Source organism: Lonchura striata, chromosome 21 (genome assembly GCF_050655825.1).
Source record: "Lonchura striata isolate lonStrDom1 chromosome 21, ASM5065582v1, whole genome shotgun sequence".
Taxonomy (NCBI): Eukaryota; Metazoa; Chordata; class Aves; order Passeriformes; family Estrildidae; genus Lonchura; species Lonchura striata.
In genome coordinates, this window is record NC_140723.1 from 3,016,167 (window position 1) to 3,040,012 (window position 23,846).

The 23,846-nt window shown below is 48.3% G+C and overlaps 2 protein-coding genes across 3 annotated transcripts in view; one reads left to right on the forward strand and one right to left on the reverse strand.

Moving 5' to 3' along the window:
* On the forward strand, positions 1–11,745 carry LOC110470334 (putative glutamate receptor). 2 transcript variants are annotated; one of them, XM_085558800.1, is made up of 11 exons: positions 1–126; positions 1,637–1,748; positions 3,415–3,446; positions 4,411–4,470; positions 5,118–5,297; positions 6,078–6,304; positions 6,567–6,664; positions 7,153–7,370; positions 7,857–8,082; positions 8,510–8,757; positions 10,008–11,745. In XM_085558800.1, the coding sequence occupies exons 2-11, from the start codon at positions 1,676–1,678 to the stop codon at positions 10,107–10,109; spliced, it is 1,464 nt and encodes a 487-aa protein (XP_085414926.1). In that variant the 5' UTR covers positions 1–126; positions 1,637–1,675; the 3' UTR covers positions 10,110–11,745. The 2 variants fall into 2 exon arrangements, with proteins under 2 accessions (XP_085414926.1, XP_085414927.1); XM_085558801.1 differs by having other exon boundaries at positions 19–126; positions 1,640–1,748.
* Positions 11,731–23,846, reverse strand: part of PANK4 (pantothenate kinase 4 (inactive)) — an 18,162-nt gene continuing 6,046 nt past the window's right edge. Inside the window, exons 6-19 of the mRNA XM_021529876.3 lie at positions 23,034–23,187; positions 22,154–22,335; positions 20,689–20,770; positions 19,482–19,582; positions 18,677–18,832; positions 17,744–17,856; positions 17,138–17,225; positions 15,727–15,878; positions 15,230–15,285; positions 14,767–14,816; positions 13,502–13,609; positions 13,245–13,345; positions 12,750–12,818; positions 11,731–12,131 (exon numbers count right to left, since the gene is read on the reverse strand). Coding sequence (XP_021385551.1) covers positions 11,918–12,131; positions 12,750–12,818; positions 13,245–13,345; positions 13,502–13,609; positions 14,767–14,816; positions 15,230–15,285; positions 15,727–15,878; positions 17,138–17,225; positions 17,744–17,856; positions 18,677–18,832; positions 19,482–19,582; positions 20,689–20,770; positions 22,154–22,335; positions 23,034–23,187 — 1,626 coding nt within the window. The 3' untranslated portion in view covers positions 11,731–11,917. The remainder of the gene's footprint in view (positions 12,132–12,749; positions 12,819–13,244; positions 13,346–13,501; positions 13,610–14,766; positions 14,817–15,229; positions 15,286–15,726; positions 15,879–17,137; positions 17,226–17,743; positions 17,857–18,676; positions 18,833–19,481; positions 19,583–20,688; positions 20,771–22,153; positions 22,336–23,033; positions 23,188–23,846) is intronic.

Sequence of the window (23,846 nt, forward strand, 5' to 3'; positions counted from 1 at the left end):
TTTATCCCAGCACGGGATGCCCAAACCTGCGGGACCCTCGCTGCTCTGTGCCGGGCATCCCGAGCAGCTCCAGCACGGACCCACGGACGGACGGACAGACAGACAGACAGGCCCAAGGGAGTCGCTGTAAGTGAGAAACCGCCTTCAATTCCTGCTTCTGGCAAGGGCAAAGCCTGCTGCCAGGCTCCTTCCTGGCTTTTTAACCCAGGTTTGCACCCTGTTTGTGCTTTTGGATAGTCCCTAAGCAGCGTGTTTAACAACTTTCTGTTCAAGGTGATGCCAGCGATACCAGCTCTGATCAGTTTGGGTGTTTTTAGAGGAGACCTCCTGAAACAAAGATTATTTTGTTGCATGTGCCAAATTGTAAGGGGAAAGGAACAGGAATTTAGAGGCTACACCTAGCAGGAAAAGCACAGCTCCTCCCTGGCTCAGCCTGAAGGCTGCTGCTTCTTTTCCTTTTTTCCCCCCGTGGTTGATGCAGCTGCTCAGTTTTTGTGCTGCTCTGGCAACAGCCAAGAGCAGCAACTACTTTGTCTAAAAAGGAGTTGTAGGATAAAGTCAGTGTTTGTTGGTTTTGTCAGCTTTTACAGAGATAGGGCAACTGAGAGGCATTTTAAAAGTTTTTTATTCCATTATCAGTCATAAAAACACCGTTCTATTAGAAGCCAAGCCATTTCCTTGTCACAATGCAATCATCTTTCACAGTTCTAATTCTCTAAAATATCTGGTCTTTTTGCAAGGCTGTATTTTGAAACTTGTTGAGACTTATTTCTAGTTCAGTCTCTCAACAATGTCATCTCTATTCCATGGCCTTCCTGAGTGGGCACACCTTACCTCAGTGGTTGCATACAGATGTACAAGACTGTGTGAGCTTTCTGACAGGTTTTGAAAATTCCTCACAAATCCATTTCCCAAGTGCTGGGTGATGTACAGCTCAGATCTCAGCCCTCTCCTCTGGGATCCTTTCACAAGGATCAACATTTTCCCATTTTGCAGAATTTTTTAACAGCAGCAATAACAAAATCAGCATTGAAATTTAACCTGGAAATAACCTTCTGTGGAGGTTTTAGTTATTTCTCTCATTAGGGAAAATGAGTGAGTGAAAGTACTGAGCTGTAATGCTAAGAGTTTTCATAGGAAATTTCCTAAAATCTGATGAGGTAAGATCAGTAAATCCTGTGTTTTCTGAGCATCAGTCAGCAGTAATGCCACATGTAGTATATTTTTGCCTGCACACTCTCATAAATGGAAAGTTTTCTTGGGCATTTAAAATTTATTTTTATTGTTTCTGGTGTAATGGTGTCCTGTAACTTTTTGGACAACAAATATCATTAAAAATATTGCTGCTGCTTCCTCTCCTGCCCTTTCCCTAGGGGGAACCCACAGGGAGAGAGCCAGCAGTGGGTAAATCCCCTTTTTCAGGTTTGTCACATCCTTTTTGCTGCCGTGGGGACTTCACCAGAACCTTTCTTTAGTATTTGTTCTGGCTGAGCTCAGCAGTGACTGTTTTCAGCTGGAGATCTTGTTTGGAGTTGTGGCTCTACAGAAAAAGGAGCAGAAAATCCAGGACAAACTGATCTCACCCAGTGCTGAGGAACTGTAGAACCAGGTTTAACTGCTTGCCTTTCACCTCCAGCAGGAAGGCTCCTGTAGAGCAGCAGGAATTTCTGCTCCGATGGATAAAGGTCTTCACTTCACAATCTGTGTGGTTACAGCCGTGCTGCTCCTGAGGGAATCGAGCCAGGCAGGTGAGGAAAAGGATCCAGAAGTGTTGGCTGCACCCAAACCTGGTTTTGTTCTCCTTCAGAGCATTCATTCCTTCAGTTTTTACCTGCCAGTCTTGCAGGATTTTGTCCTAATCTCAGAATTTGCTTTCAAGTGGGTTATTAAGAGGTACCCCAGGGCTCACCTTGTGGCTGGGACTTTGTGGGTGCTGCCACCAAGTGTCTTTGATGTCCCCAAGTGTCTTTGATGTCCCCAAGTGTCTTTGATGTCCTCAAGAGTCTTTGCTGCTACAGTTGAAAACCAGATGACAGAGATGGAGGAAGATGAAAAATGTCAAGAAAAAGGGTGGGCTTAGGTGTGGTTATTGTGGTTAAAGCTGCACTTCTGTGAGTTTTTGGTCCCTTGAGCTGCAGCAAGATGTGCTGAGGATGGGGGAGAAAACTGAGGTGAGGCGGTCAGTTCTGACCAGTGCCAGGAGCTTTTCCCCAGGAGTCCAGCAGGAACCTCCCTTTGGAAGGCTGGGCAAGCTCAGGGTAGCAGGAGCAAAGAAAAAGCTGATTTTTTTACAGCCAGGCACTTCCTGCAACCACCAGCCTATGGAAAAGGGAGGGATGAGCCCTTCCCTTTGTCCTGTGCTGCTGCAGCCTCCCAGGAGGATTCCCAGGATTGCCAGGAGGATTCCCAGGATTGCCAGGAGGATTCCCAGGAGGATTCCCAGCAGCAGCCTCGATGCTGGGCAGTGTCACTGCCATGACCTGGGGTTGGTGCTGCAGCCCCACCAGCCCTGGGCCTTTCAGGAGGATTCACAAAGGGGCTTTGAGCTGGGAGCTGGAGCCCTCAGAAGGCTCTGCTGCCTTCCAAGGAACCCCACGGGGCCTCCAAAAGCTGCTGCTGGCTTTAAAGGGTTTCTAAGGGGAGACAAGAGAACTCCTTTGTGGAGATTTCCAGCCCCCATGGAGAACTGTAGTGGAGAGGGAAAAAACAGGTTTTGTTTTACAATAATGTGGAGTTCAGCACAAGGCCAGAAAATGCAACACCAAAGAAGGAAAAATAAATACATAATGAATGAATATGCTGTTATATTTAGAGAAAAACCCACAGCTTTTGCTTGAAAGAGTGAGAACATCCTGCGTTTTTTGGTTTGTCTTGAGGGATTTTTGGCTTTTGTGCTATGAATTCTCTGAGTCCAAGGAGCAATGCTAAGCAGATTCTGGAAAAATCATCCTGGGCAATTAATAAGCAATATAGTGACAAAATTGTGGTTTTAATTCTGCATCTCAGATGCAGAACCTGCCAGCAGTGAGGGAAAGGAAGAGTAAGAATAAACAGTGGCTGGGAAGTGGGTGGTGAGGAGCTTTTGGCTTCTCCTCAGGGGAAGATGGGGCTTGGCAGGAGTGGGGCAGATCTGGGCTGTGTGAGGAAGCAGAAGAGCTGCTGCTGCCCCTCCTCAGGGATGCACTGGATGTGCAGGAGCCCCCAGAGGGTGAGGGACATCAAGTGACATCATTAAGTGACATTAGAACCTCCTGCAGCTCCGTTCTGCTGTCCCTGCCTCCTTTTGTGCCCTGGGGGAGGAAACAAAGGGAGTTTGGGAGTTCAGGGAGGTTGCTCTGGCTATTTCAGTGCACTGTGAAATGAGGAGCTGTAAATCCAAGCGCTGCAAAATCTGATTTTGTTGTCTTTTTCCAGGAGCTGGGAGGAATGATGATGCTGTGAGTAAGGTATGTCTCAGTTCATTAGTGCAGAGCTACTGAGGAAGGCATGGGGCAGATCTTACATATTTAATTCAGAAATAGTGGTCAGAGTGTACAAAGGTTTTCATCTTTGAAGAGTTATTATTTTAAGAACACTGTTCATGGCTGGCTGTGTTGTTGTGCTGTTTTCCTTTGTTTGTTTCTGTGGGTTTTTTTTTGACTGAATTTTTGGCCAGAGCTTAAAATTCAGTTGTGCCCCAGGGAAGAACCTGCCAGTTGCCCTTTGTTAGTAGAGTTGTGGAACTTGTGATCACAGCCTTCCAGACAAAGCCCATCTCTCAAACCCTTCCAATTGCACAGAGAGAATTAAACCAAGATCATTTGGAAGGACTGAGGTTTCTTTTGGATGTTTTGTACTGCATATATATCTATATATTTATATATTCACACACACATATACACATCCTCTCTCTTACCCTGTAATTTTACAATAAGCAGATACATTTAAGGCCAACAAACCTCACAGAATCTGACACTTCACTAGAAAAAGCTACAATTGCTCTGAAGTGGCTTTGATGAGGAATCCTCTCGAGTGGGTGACTGTAAAATTCAAGATGTATCTTTAACTCAAGAAGTGAATCCACGTTTTCCTCTCCTCCTCTCAGATTTCCAACTGTTCTGTGTCTCCTGGAATTGCTCTCTAATGAGACCTTAATTGGCTGCTAATTCTTTTGTCTGCAGCAGGAATTGGTCTCTTGGGAAGGCTGTACACACCATCTGAAGGTGCATTTGCAGTGATTTCTGTCTGCACCAGGCAATGAAGTGAAACGCTGTGATTTATTAATTAGTTAGGAAGCAGCAGCAGCCAGCGCAGGTTTAGGGCTGGTTTAACCCCCCAACACCTCCCAGGTCACCCCAAGGTAAGGCCCAGCCTGATGGGGCCATGCCTGGCACTTTGAAATCCAACTGTTCCTCAATTTCTGGTTTGCAGGGCACAGACCCGCGGGGAGCAGGAGAGGGACTTCCAACCCTGACTGTCACAACCATCCTGGTAAGGCCGTGACAGTGGCAGGGAACAGCTGCGGCTGCACTTTGCCTTTTATTTGATTTATTTTATTGATGTGCTGGGGGTGTTTTGGGCTGGTTTTGACAGGGATGTCCCTGCTCCTGGTGGAGTTTTGGGGGTGCCAGCTGTCTGCAGTGGGCACAGGGAGGATTTGGGGGCTGTCCCTGGGGGCACAGGGCTGTGCCAGTGACCTGGGGAGGCAGCCAGGTTTCTGCTGAGCTGCACCTGAGGGGCTCAGTCCCCTGTGTGCTGTTTCTGCCCTGAGGTAGGAACAATGTAAAGGTCACACAGGGACAAATACAGGTGATAAAATCCCCCAAATGCGTCACCAGGTGCTCCAGGCAAGCAGGACTTTGAGGAGAAGCTGCAGCAGTGAATTTTCTGATCCTGATGTCAGGCCCTGCCCAAGCCTGTGCCACTCACGTGAGGCTTTGATGGGCCAAAATTAAAATATTTGGCTTTGAGGCTTTTGAGAAGAGATTGTCACTTATTCCTGCGGTGCCTGTGACCTGCAGGATGCAGCTGCCCTGGGGGTGTTTCATCTCCAGGGAAAATCTTCACGGCGGGGCGGGTTTGCCGAGGCCGGGTTTAACTCCCCTGGGTTGAGCCGGGTGTGTGTCCCCCTCTCACAGGAGGATCCCTACGTGATGGTGAGGGGAGCAGAGCTGGAGGGGTACTGCATGGAGCTGCTGGCAGCCCTGGCGGGGATGCTGCGCTTCCAGTACCGCGTCAGGGTGGTGGGCGACGGCCAGTACGGGGCCGTGGCCGCCGGCGGCAACTGGAGCGGCATGATCGGGGAGATCCTCAGGAGGGTAAGGCCCAGCCCCTGCTCCTGAGCCACCCCGCAGGGACAGGGCGGCAGGAGCAGCTCCTGGGCTTCTGCAGGGTCTGCTCAGGGATTGAGGAACTCCTGTAGGAGGGATGAAGACTTGGAGTTGGGTTTGGCCAACAGGGGTGGAAGTACAGCGGCCACAGCAGAAGCCCCTGTTACAGCCAGGCACGCCCAGGGCTGCTCTTGTCTGTCTCACTGTTCCTCTGTACTCTGTGAGACTGTGCAGACACCTCGGCAAAACTTATCCTGAGCTTAACCCCTGGGTGAGACTCGTTTCATTCAGAATGGCAGTGCCCAGACTCTTCAAGAGATGCTGGAATACACATTTCACCCCATCAGGTGCATTCCCTGTGGCTGATGTTCTGCCATCTGTGGGGAGCACTTCAGTTAAAGCTCTTTGCCCCTCTGAGCTCAGTCTGTGCCCAGCTCTCAGCCAGACTCAGACAGGAGCAGCCTTTTCTCCTGGGTGAGTAAACCCAGCCTAGCTCCTGCTGCAGAAGGAAACCAGAAGCCAACCAGATACCAAGCAGCACCTCACTGTGAATTATTCCACTGGGTGGAATTCCATTCCAGTGATTCCCATGGGAAACCTGCCCTGTTCCTTGGGACTCACATCCCAAGGCTGTTGACCTGGAGAAGTGATGCCATTTCAGCACCCACCCACTCAGCCAGGGAAGCACCTGCTTGAGGGACAGAAATGTTTGAGGGGCAGAACTGTTCCCTGGGCTGGGTGGCTGATTGGTTTTTATCTCCTTGGCAGGAAGCTGACATTGCAGTGGCTCCACTGACTGTCACTTCAGCCAGGGAAGAGGTGGTGTCCTTCACCACGCCCTTCCTGCAGACTGGGATTGGGATCTTGCTCCGCAAGGACACGGCCTCCCAGGACATGTCTTTCTTCCACTTCCTGTCTCCTTTCAGCAAGGAGACCTGGACAGCCCTTTTATTTGCTTACCTGCTCACGTGCTTCTGCCTCTTTCTTGTCGCCAGGTACAAAAGCATTTCTGTTCACAGATTGTGTTAAATCAGTGCCTTTCTCACCTATGAAGAGATTAGAAAGTCCCAGGGAGCCTTTTGCTCTGAGGAACCTCCTGTACAGCTCTAGTACAGTGGCTGAGAAAGCTTAAACCCTGCTAGATTAAGCAGCATTAGGAGTGGGATCTCTCCGTGAGGAACACCAGATCTCTTGGTGGGGATTATTTTTATATTTTTTCCTCTGAGTGTCTGTTTTTATCCTGTCATTTTCCCACAGACTGAGCCCCTGTGAATGGAATGAGCCAAAGAATGAAGAGAACCACTTCACCTTCCTGAACAGCCTCTGGTTTGGAGCAGGAGCACTGGCCCTGCAAGGTGAGCTGGGGGGATGCACCAGAGCAGCTCTGGGAGCAGTGGGGTTTTTAGGATGATGGTGCACCCAGCACCAGTGACACTGGTGAAAAGGTGTCTCAGTAGGGACACTTGGAGCACTAAACCAGTTTGGGAAGGTGTGAGCACAGACCTGCTGGGCTTGGTGATTGACTCTGGCTGGGGAATATTTTCTGCTCTGGGCAACCATTGCTCGGGGCAATGCCCAGCTGAGCATGGCAGGATTGCTCTGTACAGAGGAGTTGTTCTGCAGCTTTGTGCCACTGCTGCTGCTCCAGCCCTGCCCTGCAGCTGCTCAGACCAGCACAGTGGGGCCCTCCGGGCTCAGGCTCTGCGTAGTTGCAGGGCAGGGTCTGCAGTTTGCTTTTATTTAAAGGGAAGTCTCTGTAACTCAGGCTGCTGGATCTGCAGTTCTTGGTATGTCTCTGCCTCCCGTGTGATTTCTGGTGATTTCTTGGCTCCCTGTGGTGCAGGTGCCACCCCCCGGCCCCAGGCACTCTCAGTGAGGGTCATTGCTGTGGTCTGGTGGCTCTTCACCCTGGCCCTGCTGGCCGCCTACATCGCCAACTTCACGGCCCTGCTGAGCTCCGGCAGCGAGCAGCTCCCCATCCAGACCTTCGAGGACCTGGTCAAGCAAAGGAATCTGGAGTTTGGGACACTGGAGGGCTCCTCGACTTTCTACTACTTCAAGGTGCAGAGAATCTTGTTGTGCCCACACACAGGGGGGCTGTAGGACTGCTGAACTCTCACAGCTCAGGCCTTATAACCCCTACAACACCCTCGTCACTGTTGACTCCCTCAGATTTCCTAAATACTTCAAATAATACGATTATTGTTCTGTTCTGCCCTTCCTCCACCTCTTCTCACAGGAAAGCAGGCACAGAACTCTTACTTTTGTTCTGAATTCTCCTTTAGAAATCTCTCTGTTCTTCAGGGGTTGCCATTGTGTACGTTGGGCAGCAGGTGCCATCTGTGACACTTGCACCCCTGTGTGCTGCCTGTCCCCAGTGCTGGGGACAATCTGTGTTTGCAGGGGCTCACACATGGTTTAAGTGCTCTTCTCCTCCAAACTGTTTTACAACCCTGGCACATACAGGCAGATGTGGGTTTTTTTTGTTTTTTTTTTTTTGATGGTTGCCTCACCCTTGAGTTTGTCTCTTGGATTTTTGGGCCGCAGAACTCCAAGAACCCCATCCACCAGATGATCTATGAGTACATGGAGAAGAGGCGGGAGCACGTTCTGGTCAAGACCTACCAGGAGGCCGTGCAGCGCGTGATGGACTCCAACTACGCCTTCATCGGCGAGTCCATCTCGCAGGACCTGGCGGCCGCCCGGCACTGCAACCTCATCAGGGCACCCGAGGTCATCGGGGCCCGCGGCTTCGGCATCGCCACCACCCAGGGTGAGCCCCCGTCCCCTGTGCTCCCCACTCCGTCCTGGGAGGGACAGCAGGGACAGCAACGGGCCAGAGCCAACGCTGCTGTCAGCGTGACCAGACTGAAAACAGGGGCACTGCTCTTGGGGAATTAACGCTGGCTCTCACTTTGATCTCTGATCCACAAATATTCCATCTCCTGGTGTCCCCAGGGATGCAGATCCCTAATGCAATGAGCAGGAGACAGTCTGCTCATGTTCTTCCCAAAGCACCTTTGCTCTGCCCTTATCCCCCTGGTGTAACCACCCCTCTGGCCAGGGCAGGATCATTGTTAGCCAGGAAAAGCCTCTGGCAGGCGGGGCTGCGTTCAGCGACACCTCTGACCCCTCTAACCGTGTTCAACTAAACACCAGGAGCTCTCCCATCCTCCTCTCTCTCCTCTCCCACTGCCCAGCATCCCCCTGGACCAAGCCCCTGTCCATCGCCGTGCTCAAGCTGCGCGAGTCGGGCGACCTGGACTACCTGCGGAACAAGTGGTGGGAGAGCAGCTGCCTGCGCCAGAGCCGCGAGCGCTGGGGGCCCCTGGAGCCGCCGGCGCTGGGGGGGCTCTTCCTCACGCTGGGCATCGGCCTCGCCCTCGGCATCCTCGCCGCCCTGGCCGAGCTCTCCAGCAGCAGCCGCCGCGCGGCCGTGCACGCCAAGGTGGGCCCTGGTTCCAGCCCCTGTCCTGCCCGTGTCCCTCCTTCCTCCAAGGTGGGCCCTGGTTCCAGCCCCTGTCCTGCCCGTGTCCCTCCTTCCTCCAAGGTGGGCCCTGGTTCCAGCCCCTGTCCTGCCCGTGTCCCTCCTTCCTCCAAGGTGGGCCCTGGTTCCAGCCCCTGTCCTGCCCGTGTCCCTCCTTCCTCCAAGGTGGGCCCTGGTTCCAGCCCCTGTCCTGCCCGTGTCCCTCCTTCCACCCAGGTGGCCCTTGCACCTTGTCCTGCCTCCCTGTGTTCCTCCTTCCACCAAGGTGTGTCCCAGCTCCTGTCCTGCCCCTCGTGTCTCTCCTTCCTCCAAGGTGGGCCCTGGTTCCAGCCCCTGTCTTGCCCCCTGTGTCTCTCCTTTCGCCAGGGTGGGCCCTGGCTCCTGCATTTAATTCTGCGTTGCCCCCTGTGCCCCTCCTTCCACCCAGGTGGCCCTTGCACCTTGTCCTGCCTCCCTATGTCCCTCCTTCCACCAAGGTGTGTCCCAGCTCCTGTCCTGCCCCTCGTGTCTCTCCTTCCTCCAAGGTGGGCCCTGGTTCCAGCCCCTGTCTTGCCCCCTGTGTCTCTCCTTTCGCCAGGGTGGGCCCTGGCTCCTGCATTTAATTCTGCGTTGCCCTCTGTGCCCCTCCTTCCACCCAGGTGGCCCTTGCACCTTGTCCTGCCTCCCTGTGTTCCTCCTTCCACCAAGGTGTGTCCCAGCTCCTGTCCTGCCTCCCCGTGTCCCTCCTGCACCAGCCAGGCTCCAGCATTTCCAGCCTGACCTTGGTTTTCAAAGGAAAGCTGTGCAGTGGGGCAGGGCTGAGGGGAGGCTGTGCATTTATCCTCAAAAATTCCAAGATTTCACAGTTTGGACTGTGGAATGGGTTTGTAGCCTGAACAGCAAAAATATAATATATAGAAATAAAATACCCCAGCACCCCTTCCCACCAGCTCAAAAAAAAAAAAATATTAGCATTCCTTGAACTGCCAAGGCAGCCAAACTGGATTCCACTGCCCTGGGTGTTGGAGAGGACAGTAAATATCCTTAACAAGTTTATTCCCACTGGTGGCTGTTCTTTAGTCATCAGACAAGGAAAACACACAGTGAAACTGCACCAGTGACCCAGTGTGCCCCTTGGTGCTCCTGCTCTGCAGCCCTCCCAGTGTGCACGTGGAAAAGATGGATCCACAGAACAACCCACCCACAGCCTTCTCTCCCCACTTCTCTTTCAGAAGTCTTGTTGCTCTGTTTTCACAGAAGAAATCTGCACTCGTCTACGCATAAAAGGAGCCGCCAGACAAAGCCAGGAGACATCAGGGAAGGCAAATGCTTGAGGAGTTTTTGCTGTTTTAGGGTTGTACCACATCCTAGGAGCTGTATCAGTGTAGGAAGATGTTTTTCTGCTAGTCTAGAGTGTTAGGTTGCCAATTAAACACACACAGAGCACTTCTGGAGTGGTAGTGGAGCTGCAGACACAAGGAAATTAAGTGGCTTGGAAGAATTTAAATTGGTAAGGGGGAGAGTGGAATTGTGACAAGTGGATAAACTGGAGCTGAGCTGGCCAGGATGGTGGATCCATGTTTAGGTTTGAAGTTCACTCTGTAAGTCCACAAAGGCCTGTAGGAGGAAGTGACTAGGGACAGGTTAATGTGAAGCCTCTGCTACTAATTCCTGTGTGAGGAACAGTCGTGGAACATTAAAGCTCTTGTCTGCCTGTTGTAATCAGGAACAGCAGCTTAAGCATTGCAGCTATAAACAGCCTCACCCTGCCCTGCCTGAGCAGGAGGTGCTGATCCCTGGGAAGGGAATTCCTGAATTCCTGAATCAGAACTGACAGTGCTGCTGTGCAACCCCAAACAGGCCCTCCCTGCACCCCAAAAAGGGAGCCCCTGCCACCAAGGAACCACTGGAGCTAAGAAATGCCAGGCAGGGCTTGTCCTTTATCCCCTCCCATCACAGGATAAGGGCCACTGTGGGGTGACAGAGAATGTTTTGTTCTCGTGTCCCAAGAATTGAGGATTGACAGCAGAAATCCATCAGTACCAGAGCAGGGGTGTGGGGATGAGTCAAACACAGCACAGCCCCTGCTCCCCTGCAAGGGGAGATGTGAGGGTGTTCTGCATCACTCTCCTGCTCTCAAACAACGCTGAGGTTCAGGGGAACAGTTTTCTCAGCTGCATGTTGAACACTTTCCTCATTAAGCTGTTTTCCCTTTCAGAGCTGGGATGACTGAGGCTTTTAAGTCTTAGGGCAAATTGGTGGTGAAATCACTCCATTTATGAACTGCACAGCTGAAGGAGGGAAAAAGCAAATTGGGTTCCATGGGAATTGCTGTAATTGCACTGCAGGAACAAAGACACCCATCCTTGTCAGTCCCAGCAGAGAGAACTGAGGGCAATAGAAACCAGGAGGGCTGAGGCTGGGAAGTTCTGGGTGATCCTGAATCCAGCACTGCACACTCCCTGGGAGGAGAACTCGGTGAGACTCAGCTTCCAGCTGCTGTGAAGGAATTCAGTGCAGCTGCAGGACTGCCTCCCTTGTTCCTCCTGACAATGGGAACAAACAAGGGGTTAGGAATTCCAGGTGTTGGGAAACCAGGGCTGGTTCTTAACTCAGACTGCAACAGCCCTGGCTCAGTCACAGCCTGAGCAACACTTGTGGGGTGAGAAAGTGGATCAGCCCTTCCATCAACTGAACTGCACAGAGCAGGACAGCTTTGGGTAAGTCTAAAAGCTGAAAATGCAACATCAGAAGATGCAACACCAGGTTCACTTAGCAGTTAAAAAATATTTGGTACGTGCTATGTCAGTGCTGGCAGAGTAGGCAGAGATGTATAAAAAAGGTTTCATTGACATTTAAATATATTTCTATATGAATGTCTCACAGAACAAAAAAATAAAGTCTTTTCATCACAAATACTGCAGCATTAAAATAAACACTTACCAAAATAAACAATGAGTGATATACATATATATATTTGAGTGTGTAGACTATAGAGTGAATCATATTGTCGCTTTTTTAAGTCACAAAAGCACAATATAAATACGGAATTTCCTGTGAACTCTTGTCCCTGTTGTAATAAAAATACATTCTTTACAGTTAAAGTAAAACTAGTGCAAGTCCATCGGCCGTGCCAGCTCCATCATTTACAGGGCACTTCGTACTTGAAGATGACGCTGAAGATTTTGCCCCCGAGGCGGTCGGCGAGCCAGGAGTTCTTGATGACGGCCAGCTTGAGGCTCTCACACCTGAGCACGGCGTAGTAGTTGGTGTGGATGGCCCTGCCCATGCCCTCGATGACCACCAGGTCCGTCTGCCGCTCCCGCACCAGCACGGCCAGGCCCTGGTCCAGGCGGCTGCAACACAGCGCGGTCAGAGCGGCCACGCTGCGGCCACGCTGCGGCCACCCCTGGCTACCACTGCGGCCACCCCTGGCTACCACTGTGGCCACCCTCAGCTACCACTGCGGCCACGCTGCGGCCACCCCCGGCTACCACTGCGGCAATCCCTTGGCCACCCTTGGCTACCACTGCGGCCACCCCTTGGCCACCACCGCGGCCACACTTCATCTGCATCTTTCCCCCCCAGAGCTGCCAGCTGGGATTCTGCATGGAGTTACATGTGCCCACAAAGAGCAGCACCTGAAAGCCAAGGGGATCGATCCAAATGTTGAAATGCACCCAGTTTGGGAGTCTGACACAGGTAAGTGCTGTCTCCAATAGAGGAACTGATCTGACGTCAGCCATAACCACAGCTCCTCGCCCAGCTGTGTACTGAACTCGCACCTCACCCAGGGCCAAAAGCTGTCAGGCCTGAGCAGTGTCACAGCTCTGTAAATCCACCCTAAGCACCTCCTAATGGGTGTGCAGAAATGATTCCCAGTGGGAAGGGTGGCTGGGATGCTCCACAGGCAAACCTTTGACCATCCTGCAGCTGAGGGACACAAACCACACAGTGGCACTTTGCCCACATACCTCAAATCCAGGCATGGAGAGCTGGAGCCCGTCTGAACCAACAGCAGCTTCTCATCCCTCAGTGCAGAGCTGTTTAAAAAGACAAAAATATTAAACACCTGCTTCAGCAGGGCCTTGCACATCTGAGAATAAGCAGAGAAGCAGAAATATCAAACCCTCTTTTACAAAGGTTTCCTTTGCTGCAGGGACTTCACGAGGAAACACAATGTTTCCTTGAGCATCCTCTCCTGGGGACACTGTGTGTGTCATACATGGATTTGTCTCTATTAACATAGAAAATTCCTGGCAGAGCAGCTGGAGTGCTTGTCAGGGAAGACACAAGAAATATAAATATGGGCGTGCCAGAAAGACCCAAATTCTAAATTTTTCACTTCAATGAAAACAAATGCTCTGCCTTGGGCTGAGGCTGCAGTTAGAGATGAACAGTGAAAGGCAAAGCCAGGCTGGGCCCAGGAGCTGCTGTCCCCAGGGAGGTGTGGCTGAGCTGGTGCTTACTGGATCACGGGGTCCATGGCCGCGATGCGCTCGGTCACGATCAGGGACTCGCTGTAGGTGACGTCATTGAGGGCAGGGCCAGAGTTACAGGCCAAAATCACCTGGGGAAGGTGCCAGGAGAGGTCACACAGTCAGGCTCTGGCATTCCAGGCGCTTGGATTATTCCCAGTTTGACAGAGGAGTGTCCTGCTGGTGGGCAGTGACACCTTCCAGCAGTTACCAAAACTCCATAGGAACGGGCAAGGAGAACCACTCACCTCTGTCCCTCTAGAAAGGAGCTCTCGGACAAAAGGAAAGACTCCTAAAATTATGTCTATCCCACTGTTATCTGCGAAAATTAAGGCACATTTATGAGGGGGACCCTCCTGCAAGAGAAAACCAATGCATTCAGGATGGAGCACCACTCACCTCAGGGAAGTTTGTTATTCACAGCTACTCCTCTAAACCCCCACATTTTATTCCCTCAAACATTTCAGCCTTTGGGTCTGGATTGCAGCAAACTCCCAGCACACACCAGTGACAAACAGGAGGAATGGGGCTCCCTGATGTTGTCTTTGCACAGGGGTTTAAAACAGTTCCTGTTTTAAAACATCCCTCAAGTTCCTGTGCTGTGTTTGAGACAGGGCTCTCAAACTCCAGCAATAAAACCTCCACCTGCTAACTCCAAAGTCAGGCTGTGACCTGAACGCGCTGGTGCCAGCTGGACCTACCTTGGAGGGTGTTTTAAGCCAGCCTGGTGCTGGCTGAACAGGATTCCCTTCTGCCAGGAAAGGGCAGCATGGACTGTGGGGGCAGTGACATCCTAAAATGAAAAGATAGTGCCTATTCTCCATTAACCTCTTCATTTGTTCTCAACCTGGTGTTATGAAACTTAGTTCACTCCAGTTCATACTAGCAGAAGAACTGAAAAATGCTTAATTTTTAATAAAAACTGACAGGACAGTGCCTGTTGCTCCCTAATTATCCGTTAGACAAGATTAGCTGGTGCTTTGTTTTAGGATGGAGCATGTAATGATTTGTCATAGTCTGCTCATCCCCAATCTTTAGGCTGCCATTTTCAACAGAGAGATTTACACAAAGACACAAAAGCTTTTTAATTAATCTTAATTAAATGGTAAAAGAGATCACATGGGAAAAAAAAAAAGCTTTACTAATTGGTAAGTTCATTACTTCCAGCAAGCTCTTGCATTAATGCCAGTTTTAGGTTGGCTATTCAGGGGCAGGAATTACTCAAACACTACATTTGGCCTCAGGTTCTTAATTTCAAGGGTCTGGGTGTATGGAAATAAGAGCCCTGATAAGGAGGGGAGGCTCTGGAGCAGCTGGGCTCCAGTGGGAATTCAGGGAAACAGCTTGGGAAATAACCAAGTTTTAAACTAATTCCTTTACTCCTTTCTTTATGGTGAATTAGAGATTTGTTTTGGGCTGTCTGAACAGAATTCTGTTCAAACCCCATGATTACCAAGGTGGTTGGATGATTAAGGTGGTTAATTAGTGGGTTTAAGGCCACCCAGGGTCGTACCTTCAGTCGCTCCAGCCACTGGCTGTAGGAATCTTCCAACCAGGGACGTTCTGTGGCACAGACAAAGCAGTGTCAGCATTTCTTACCAGCAGCCACTAACTCTTATCAGCAGTCATTCTGCACATGGTACAAGCAGGAGGTTCACGCTGCACTCACTGAAGTTTAGAATGTTCAGTGTGTAGCTGTTATGGCTCCACAAGAGCAGGCCTGAAGTGGAATTTTCACACTCGAGCTCTGGAATGGTGTGAGCTGGGTGTGGACCCCCCAGGACACTGTTCCCAGGCAGGGACACAACAGTGAGTGACCATCTCTGTGTTTAAGGAGACAGTCTGCAGATTTAATTCCTTTAATTAATCCTAACAAGCCCTAATGATTCTCTGTCATCTGGGTAGCAGAACCCCCACAAACATTCCCACTCCATTCCCTCATGAACATCCAACCAAAAGCAGGGATCTGCCCTTACCTTGGAGCTTTGACTTGGCTTCTTCAAACCCAAACTGTGGCTCAGACTCCAGAACACTGGGACAGGAGAGAGACAAAGGGCATACAGTTCAACACCTCCATCTCACACCACTGGAATTCAAACATTTCTTTAGCTGGTGCCCAGCAATTTTACTGCACTGCTTATACTGGGGGTGTCTGTGGGTCCCAGGACTGGGAAATGTATTTTGTGATCATGTTAAAAACAAAAAGCTCATCAGGACATTAAATCAGAGTTCTGATGCTGTAAGAAAACAGCCTCAGCAATGTACAGATGTTTGCAGGCAGTAGGCTACAGGCATAAAAGACTTTTTTGGGTCTGCAAACCACCATGGAATGTAATGACTTAAACCAGCTGTAAGATGTAACAGTGCTGTACAAAGGCTGATGGGGAGATTGAAGAACTTCATGTTTTAGGAGAAACCCCACAACTGGACATTCTGTAGCTTAAAGGGTGCTGTTAAAGGATGTAACACCTACTCTGAGACTGCCTTTGCTCCCCAGTCAAAGACATTCCCTGCCAGAAGTCCTTTCACCAGTGCAAACTGCCTCTCCTCCCAGCCCAGGGAATCCAGGGACTCGATCACACTCTGGAAACACTTTAAGGCTATTCCATTTTCTTTCTGCTTTACCTGTAAGACAGACAGGAAACACTGGATTTACAGACCAACATTTCTCACCCAGCTTTGGCTGTCTCAGTCCCAAGGCCACGTTCAAGCATCTCCTCTGTGTTCATGGCCTCTCATGGACCAACCAATTATTGGTCAGTGTGCTTAGCACCAAGGAAAAGCCTCCCTGGATTCTCCCAAGAAGTGTCATGAGTGCCAGGATATGATCCATAGCCCAAGAATTACTTTTCTTAGCAAGTTAGAGGTGCAATAGATCTTGAGCAGATTGGGAAATGCTTCCTGGGCAAGATGGCAAATGGGAGAGTGAACATACAAAAACCTTGTAGCAATAACATGATGTATCAACCCCAGGAAACCACCACCAGCAGTCACACAAAATCTGAAGGGTGTTTTGTTTGTTTGTTTGTTTTTTCTTTGCATCATCCCAAATTCTCATCAGCTCTCAGGTTTTTTTTCTCTTCTCTGTCTCCAGTGATATCACAGTTACAGGGGGAGTTCTCTTTAAAAATTTAAAATTATTCTGGGTACCAATATTTTGTCTTGGCAGTAAACTTGCCTGAATTACAAGAAACAAACATAAGCAAAAGCAACCTCACATTTGTTTTAGTCCTTTCTCAGAGTGAAGGTACCACATGACAGTGCAGCCAGGGAGATCTTTCTCTGTATTTTGCAGAAATATGTCAGCAGTCAGGAAAAGAGTCTTAGATCAGCCACTAGCACTGCTGTTATTTATATGTCACACAAACAAGTAGTGAGGAATGGACATACAGAAAGTTGATTTTTGAGAAATAATGATTCAAATCTCCTCTCCCCAAACATTTAATGTCACAGAACAAAACACAGGGAGGAAACAGCTGCACAGTGGCACTGAATATTTTTAAGAGCAGGAGGTTGTGCATTGTGTCCACTCCAAGCCAGTGCTGAGAATCCCACAAGTGACAAAAGCAGCCTCAGAGGAGTGAATTAGAGCAGTGCCACTGGTGACAGTGTCTGGTGACAGCCACCACACACAGCTCAGGAGCAGGGCTGGCACCCAGATGGCTTCTCAGGGCTGTCAGGCAACTGAAGCTGGGATATTTTTGGTTACCATTACCCTCACCAGGAGCCTGCTCAGGGGAAGGGCTTTCTGTCCTATTCCCCAGTGCTGTTTCTCCTTCCCCAGCTGCTCACAGCCAGTGCAGGAACTGGTTCCTGATCTCTCCCCTCTGAGCCATCCATCACTTGAACAGTTTCAGAGGACTGGAAAAGTGTCTTGAACTCACCTTGGAATAGGGATCTGGAAAACTGAACTCGTTCAAGCAGTGTTCCCTTGTGTCCAAGAGACTTCTGACTGTTAAGGTACCATATGCACTTTAAAAAGGGAGAAGGGGGAAAAAACAAATCCATTACTTCAAAAAGAAAAAAGTTATTTTTCCCTCTGTTTCCTCTGTAAGTCACAGCCCCTCACATGAGCACTGAAGCTGAAAGTCACAGGTGCTAGACCCTGGCTCTAAATAAGATTACTGAACTACAGTAAGAATCTACAATTAAGATTATTTGTTGTAGATTCAATAATCTTAAATCTACAATAAGATTATTTAAATACAGGGAGGAAGAATGTCCAGAATTAACTTGCTGCTATTTTTAATAACCACGTACAGATTTTTAATAACCAATTTTCTGCCAAGATAGAATTTCTCTGCTCAACTCCAAGACATGAAACCCAAAATCTCTGTGCAGAGGATTTGATGTTTGGCACAGAAACTTGCCTGAGTCTTCAGCCTACTTGGCTTTGTTTGCTCTGCTTCACAACCTGGTTAGCTTTTGGTGGGCTTTCACTGCTCAACAGAAGCAGCAAGTGATGCAGAAGAGAAAATAAAACCACTTACAAGGGCTGCTGCCTGAGTGTCTGGAGCTTATTCCAGTATTTCTGCCGGAATTTCTCAGCTCTCTCCTGTGCATCCACAGAGTCTGGCTGGCTGGCTGCAGCTCGCTTTGCCACCTGGCAGAGAAAAGAGGCAACACTGCACTTACCAAATGAACTCTTCCTCCTAGTAACTGATGTCAAGTTCAGTCTGAGCAATAACCCCTCCATCTGCCTCCCTGTTCCGTGCCTGCAGCCTGGCTGCTCCCTCCCACACAGCACCTCCCAGCCTCCCTTCATTCCAAACACTAAACAACAATTTTAATGTCTCTTTTCATCCCAGGAGACTTAAAGTTTGTTTTCCAGACTGTACTGTCAGAAATTAAGCACAAGTTCTAACTACTTAGAGGTGAGGAAAAAAAATAACACTGCATCCACTAAAGGAGAAACAGGCAGAAATTTAATGGTGCACGTCGACCCCTTGTGTTCTCTTTTTGTTTACTCCAGTGAACTGCCTGAATCAGCTTCAGTGCAGATAAAAATAATTTGTGTCTGGTCCAGTTGTGCTCTTCCTATGGAAAAGTGTCTGTGAGGCAGCAGGACTGCTCCCAGAGGAGGAACAACCCAAGGATCTCTGGCCTTTGGTTGTGTAACTGTCCTGCTTGCAGCTCTGTACAGAGAGGTCCAAGTGGCATTAAAGAGAGAAAATGCTTTGAAAACACCTTTCAGGAGCTAAAAAAAAATTAAAAAAAAGCACCATAAAAGAACATTTCTGCCTTTGAAGGGACCAAGCCCTCCTTAAGAGACTGGGACAATGTCAGGTTACAGGGAAAGAGGGGCTGCACTTCCAGAGGGGTGACACAGCAGGAGTATTTTACAGGACAAACATGCTGCTGCACAGAAGATTTGTTTCCTAAGTACCTGTGTCACTCAGACAAAATTGTTCTGTGACACTTACCCCATCCAGTGCCTCCTCAAAGCAGGTGAGCCAGTATTTTCTGGCCATGGCATCATCTGTGAGGTCAACAGTGTCTGGGATATAGGTGGAGGGGTCTTTCAGCAGTGGCAGGTTAACAAGTGGTCTTTCCAATCTGTCCATTTCCAGCATGTCAAACTAGGGGATAAAGGAAAGAGATGGATTAGAGCTCACTCAGAAATTAATTCACCATGAATTAAATTAGCACAAGTGCTGCAGAAGTCCAGCCACTGCTAAGACTGACAGATTTGCAATTATAGGTCATCATGAATAATCCAGTCCCCTCTGTGGACTATTTTATCCATGCCCACCCTATAGACAGAAATTATCCAGTGTGAAAATAAACCACTGTGGAATCAGAACTGCTGTACTGTCAGTGACTTTAAGAGATGACTGGGCTTGTGCTCTTCTGTCCAATCTTGTATTTTTCTTCTCATAGGAAGCAAATAAACACTGCTTCAAGATGGTTGAACATGAAATTCCAAATTCTAAGATATTTCAGCTGCAGCAAAAACCAGCTGCTCCAGAGAAAGGGTGAGAGACAAACATTCCCCCCACTTTCGTGAAGGAGAGCAAGACAAAGTAGCGGCCAGTCTGTTTTATGAAACATTCCATCCAACAGCACACAGGACACGAGAAGACAACACCACACCAGACACCAGACTGGTCACTTCTCTGGGAAGCAGGAGCCTCAGAGGCAAGAAGCCACCAGCTGGAGAACAATCACCTCTGTCCAGGTCACCACTGCTAAGAGAACACACACAGGTCTAGGAAAGACAGCACATACTGTACCACTCCGTGTCCTCTGCATGGGGTAAACATCAGGGGATGTGCTCATAAGCCCAGAACTCCCAGCATAATTCTCTCCCCAGCTGTACTGGTTTGGATCTAGAAAAGAGAAAGACACAGACACACATAATCTGAAAATAAAACTGAGAATACTCCTGTGAGTGAGTCTAGAGCCAGCATCCCTCTGAGCAGCTGCTGCACTACACAAGCCAGCTCCCCTTGTCTTAAAAAGCAGATTTTTTCCTTCTAACACCCAAAAGAGATATTACAACCATTCCATGAATTACCTGTTCCAAAGAGCTTCAACCTGAGTGAGACAAGAGAAAATTTAAGTTCTAAAATCATTATTTTTAATCCCATTTCCTTGTCATTAATCAGCATGCCTCCAAAGCACTATCATTGAACATTTCTTATTTCTAACTCTAGATCCATTATTAACAAAATAACATTACGGAACTCTCAAAGCACAATGTAAGCTTCAGAGAAACACTAAAATTATTTCTAGATTTACTTTATTTGAGAGAAGTTTAATGAGCTCAGATGTACAGTACATGCTGCAGAAGCAATATCTTTAATTCCTCAGTAGCTGGTTCCTTGCCCATCTCTAACAAATGGGCAGGAAAATAATTCCACACCCATTTTTTGGAGGTAAATTTGATACTTACTGAGCTAAGTACCATTAGCAGCCTGTGGTTGTGCCACTGTAACCAATGTACTGCCTGGCTTGCCAGTACACCAACAGGGGAAAAAGAAAACTAAACAGGCAGAATTCCACCAAAGCACCCTGGATCCAAGGGATCTGGACAGAAGGGTCTCCTCTGTGAGGCTTTTCACTCTCAAACAGTTTAGAGATGCTGGTCTTCCTCAGCACATTAAAGGAATTCAGAAGTGGCCTCTTAAAGAGGGGGATGTCCTCCAAACCCACATTTGTCCAGCTGGATTTAGAGCTGTGACTGTTCTTTGTAGAAGTGCAGAGAAGAGAAGAGGCCAGTCCTGCTGCCTTCTCAAAGGTGAGCAGCAAATCCAGTGAAAAATTAAGATGTCCCTGCCAGAATGTATAAAACCAAAGCCCAGCATCTGTGTTTATTAGTGCCAAATGGATTGATTTAGGCAACAGCTTACATGCAGCCTCTTAAGAGAAACTTGGACAGTACACTGACATTTCAGAACACAGCATATACAGAACAGAGCAGTGCTGTACTTACTGTCTTGTTCAGCTCCTTTTAAAAATGCCCCAATGGCTCCCAGGTAGCCTTCATGTCTCAGGAACAATGCCTGAACCTCTCCCTGCCACAATATGAAACATTGCAATTGGATGGTCCCTGAGGGCTAACAGGCACTTCTTTGTCACTAGTTTCACACTTTAATTTAATAGAAACAACTAGAAGATGGCAATAGTCATTTGTGCTACATTCTCACACATTCAGCAACTTTAATGGTGCTTCTGGAACAGCTCAGGCAGGAACTGTTCACACACATCATTCCCCAGTTATCACACAGCTGGAAAACACCCATGCACCAGTGGTGTGTGCTCTATGGCCTTGCCTGGAAAACACCACTGCATCATTCCATGAATATTCAACTCCTCTTGCTTCAACAGGCTGGAAATGCAAGGTGGTGTGATTGCCAAGGTGGGTGTGTGCCACTGCAGCCAACGCCTTTGGGACACTGCTCATTGTCTTTATTTTATTGCACTGCTCTTCAACTCCACACAGACACTGGGCATTACCCACAGGCAAGCATTCCCCCATCCAAAGAATTCAATTATTAATGCAAAATACAGGAATGCAGGGGGGGAGAGCCCTCCATCCTCACAGCAGGGCCCCTCAGCTTTCCCAGGCTGGATGAGACATGGCCTTTTCCAAGGAATTCAGCAGTAACTGTGGGAGCTACAGGGAAACAGCAGCTCCAGCTCACAGGGAAATATGGATTTGAATCCCTGGCAAAGTGTCTCTTACAACAACCTAAAGCTGCAGTTTTGCAATAGATTTCTTGGAACTGAGCAAGTTTTACAGAAAGGGACAACAATGGTGAAATAAAGAGGGGGAAAAGCAGCACACAGGAGTCTCTTACATGAAGTACTTATATGAGAAAAAAAAAATGGTGTAACCTATTCTATAAAATTCCCAAAGTGCAGGACTAATCCACCTGTAACAACCATTAACAAGCTTGTGGATTGGACCTTTTTTCCTACTCAAAAATCTTCAGCATTTTCCACAGCTTCAAAACCTGTGAAGAACTTCAGCTTGGTTGATTTGAGGTTTGATTTTCTCTTTAGTAATAAAACCCCACTGATGCCAACTGTCTCAGCAGAACAACCCCACAGTGCATGGCCTGGGGGTGGAAAGATGCAAATCAGCAAGAGGAATTGAATAATGATGGTGACTATCTAAGAGCACAGTGGAAACTCATTACTTGGAGCTACAAGACAGACTGTCAATCAAAAAATAGTAATAAAAAGAGAGAGAGGGAGGTAGGGAGAGAGAAAAAAAGGCCAGACACAACTCCCAGACATTTCACATTGATTTCACCCCTCCCACAACACATCCCTGCCTTACCTACCTAAGGAGCAGCATTCTAAGCTTACTTCATGTACAAATTAATTTATTAACAGCCTAGAAAAATACCTAAAATGTGACTTTGCTGCAGGGAACCCTGTGTTTTCCTTACCTTGGAGAAGAAGTTGATGCTGTAGGTGATTGTGCGCATGGTGACGGGGTGGCCCCGGATAAAAAAACCCCCAAAATAGATTTTATTCAGGTTGTGCAGTTTGGCATAGAGGCAGGCCAGCTGGCCAATGTCATTGCTGATCATGTGGAGCAAACTTTTGGCCATATCTTCTTTGGAAAACTCTGGAAGGTAAGGAAGAGTAAAGCAAATTACACACAAACTGAGGAAGCTCCAGTGGGACTGTGCTTTTCTAACTGAGCCTGCAGTTGGGGAAAGAAAAATCCAGGGCTGGAGCAGTTTTCCTTATGAGTGGAGAAGAAAAGTGTTACGCCTAGAAAAACCTCACATATATAATGTACTTCTAACAAGGAGGAGTGTGATTTGCTTAAAGATATCAGGGGAAAAAAAACCACTAAGCCTATGTGAAACTTTTCTTGAAAAAACATTTCCTGGATGGCAGGAACCATTTCTTCTCTCTAGGAACCACAGGTGAGGGTTCTTCCATCCCTCTAGGCCTGACATGCTCTGCAAGTATTTCATTAAGATACTGCAAACAAACTGCAAGTTGTAGTAAATCACTGCCAAAGGGCCCTTCTGGAGCCCAGAAAGCCACATCCATTTCCCACAGGAATGAATTAACCCAGGCTAACCAGATAGCTACTTTTAAATTTTCCCTTGGCTTAGGCAATCCCAAACTGAAATTTTAAATGTCTGCTTACAAAGCAGTACTGCATAATATTTTAAATCAATATTATGCAAGCAAAACACAAGATCGTGAAAGAAGCTGCTGATTATTTTCAGCTCTACTTGTTACATCAGTATAAAGTTGATCCCCAAGAGCCAGAGGAGATGTTTGGGTAGATCTTTTTTATCCCAGTACCTTTGTCTGCTGTGGTGGACTTGCCAAAGCTGCTGGCAATGAGATTCCCACTGAGCCCCAGGGTCTGGTAGGCACCTCCATACACGTCCTTCACCAGCATGTCCACGTTGGTGTGCTGGCCCTTTGAGGCCAGCTGCAGCAATTCATCAAATTTCTGATGGTGAGAAGCACAGTTACTACAGCTGACCTGAGTCAGAGGTCTGCAGCATCTTTACTGACCAAAACCAGTCTCAGAATTAACCCTGCCAGCCAAAGACAGGCGATTTCTAATTACAAGGATGCATCCATAGTGATCAAACAGACAGATCTTCAGTGCAATTCCTTTAAAGATGAACACGACAATCAACCTCTTTCTTATCTGCAGATATTTTATTAAATTTCCCCTGAAAACCAGGGTGGGTTAGCACATCTAAAACAGTCAGAGGCCTCATGGCATCCCTTATCTTGGAAGTCAAAAGCACAGGAACTAAGAGCAAACAGAATTTTGTCTTCCTGGAGCACAATAAAAGAGAAGTGTGAGAAAAAAGTCTCAGTGTGCCTTTACTGTCCCTGAAATTAAACTTGCAAGCGAGCTCCATTATCCCAAAAATTAATTTATAACCCTGTTATCTTGAATTTCTTCTACAAAACCAAGAGAGAATTAGGAGCGGGCACTGTCATGTTCTAAGATTTTTTCTTTAGGAGCATCAAACAAAAAGCACAGCCCAGGCTGTGCCCCCCCTTGGACATTTTCTTATCTGGTGCATATGTAACTCTAGCTTTTCCTACACTGCTGACATTGAGGACACGTGGCTCTTTGGGAAGCCCAGCATG

Excerpts from the sequence above, each read along its gene's own strand:
- LOC110470334 (XM_085558800.1), top strand. The coding sequence starts at position 1,676 with ATGGATAAAGGTCTTCACTTCACAATCTGTGTGGTTACAGCCGTGCTG. Across the intron at positions 4,471-5,117 it reads TGACTGTCACAACCATCCTG|GAGGATCCCTACGTGATGGT; the intron begins GTAAGGCCGTGA and ends CCCCTCTCACAG. Across the intron at positions 5,298-6,077 it reads TCGGGGAGATCCTCAGGAGG|GAAGCTGACATTGCAGTGGC; the intron begins GTAAGGCCCAGC and ends TCTCCTTGGCAG.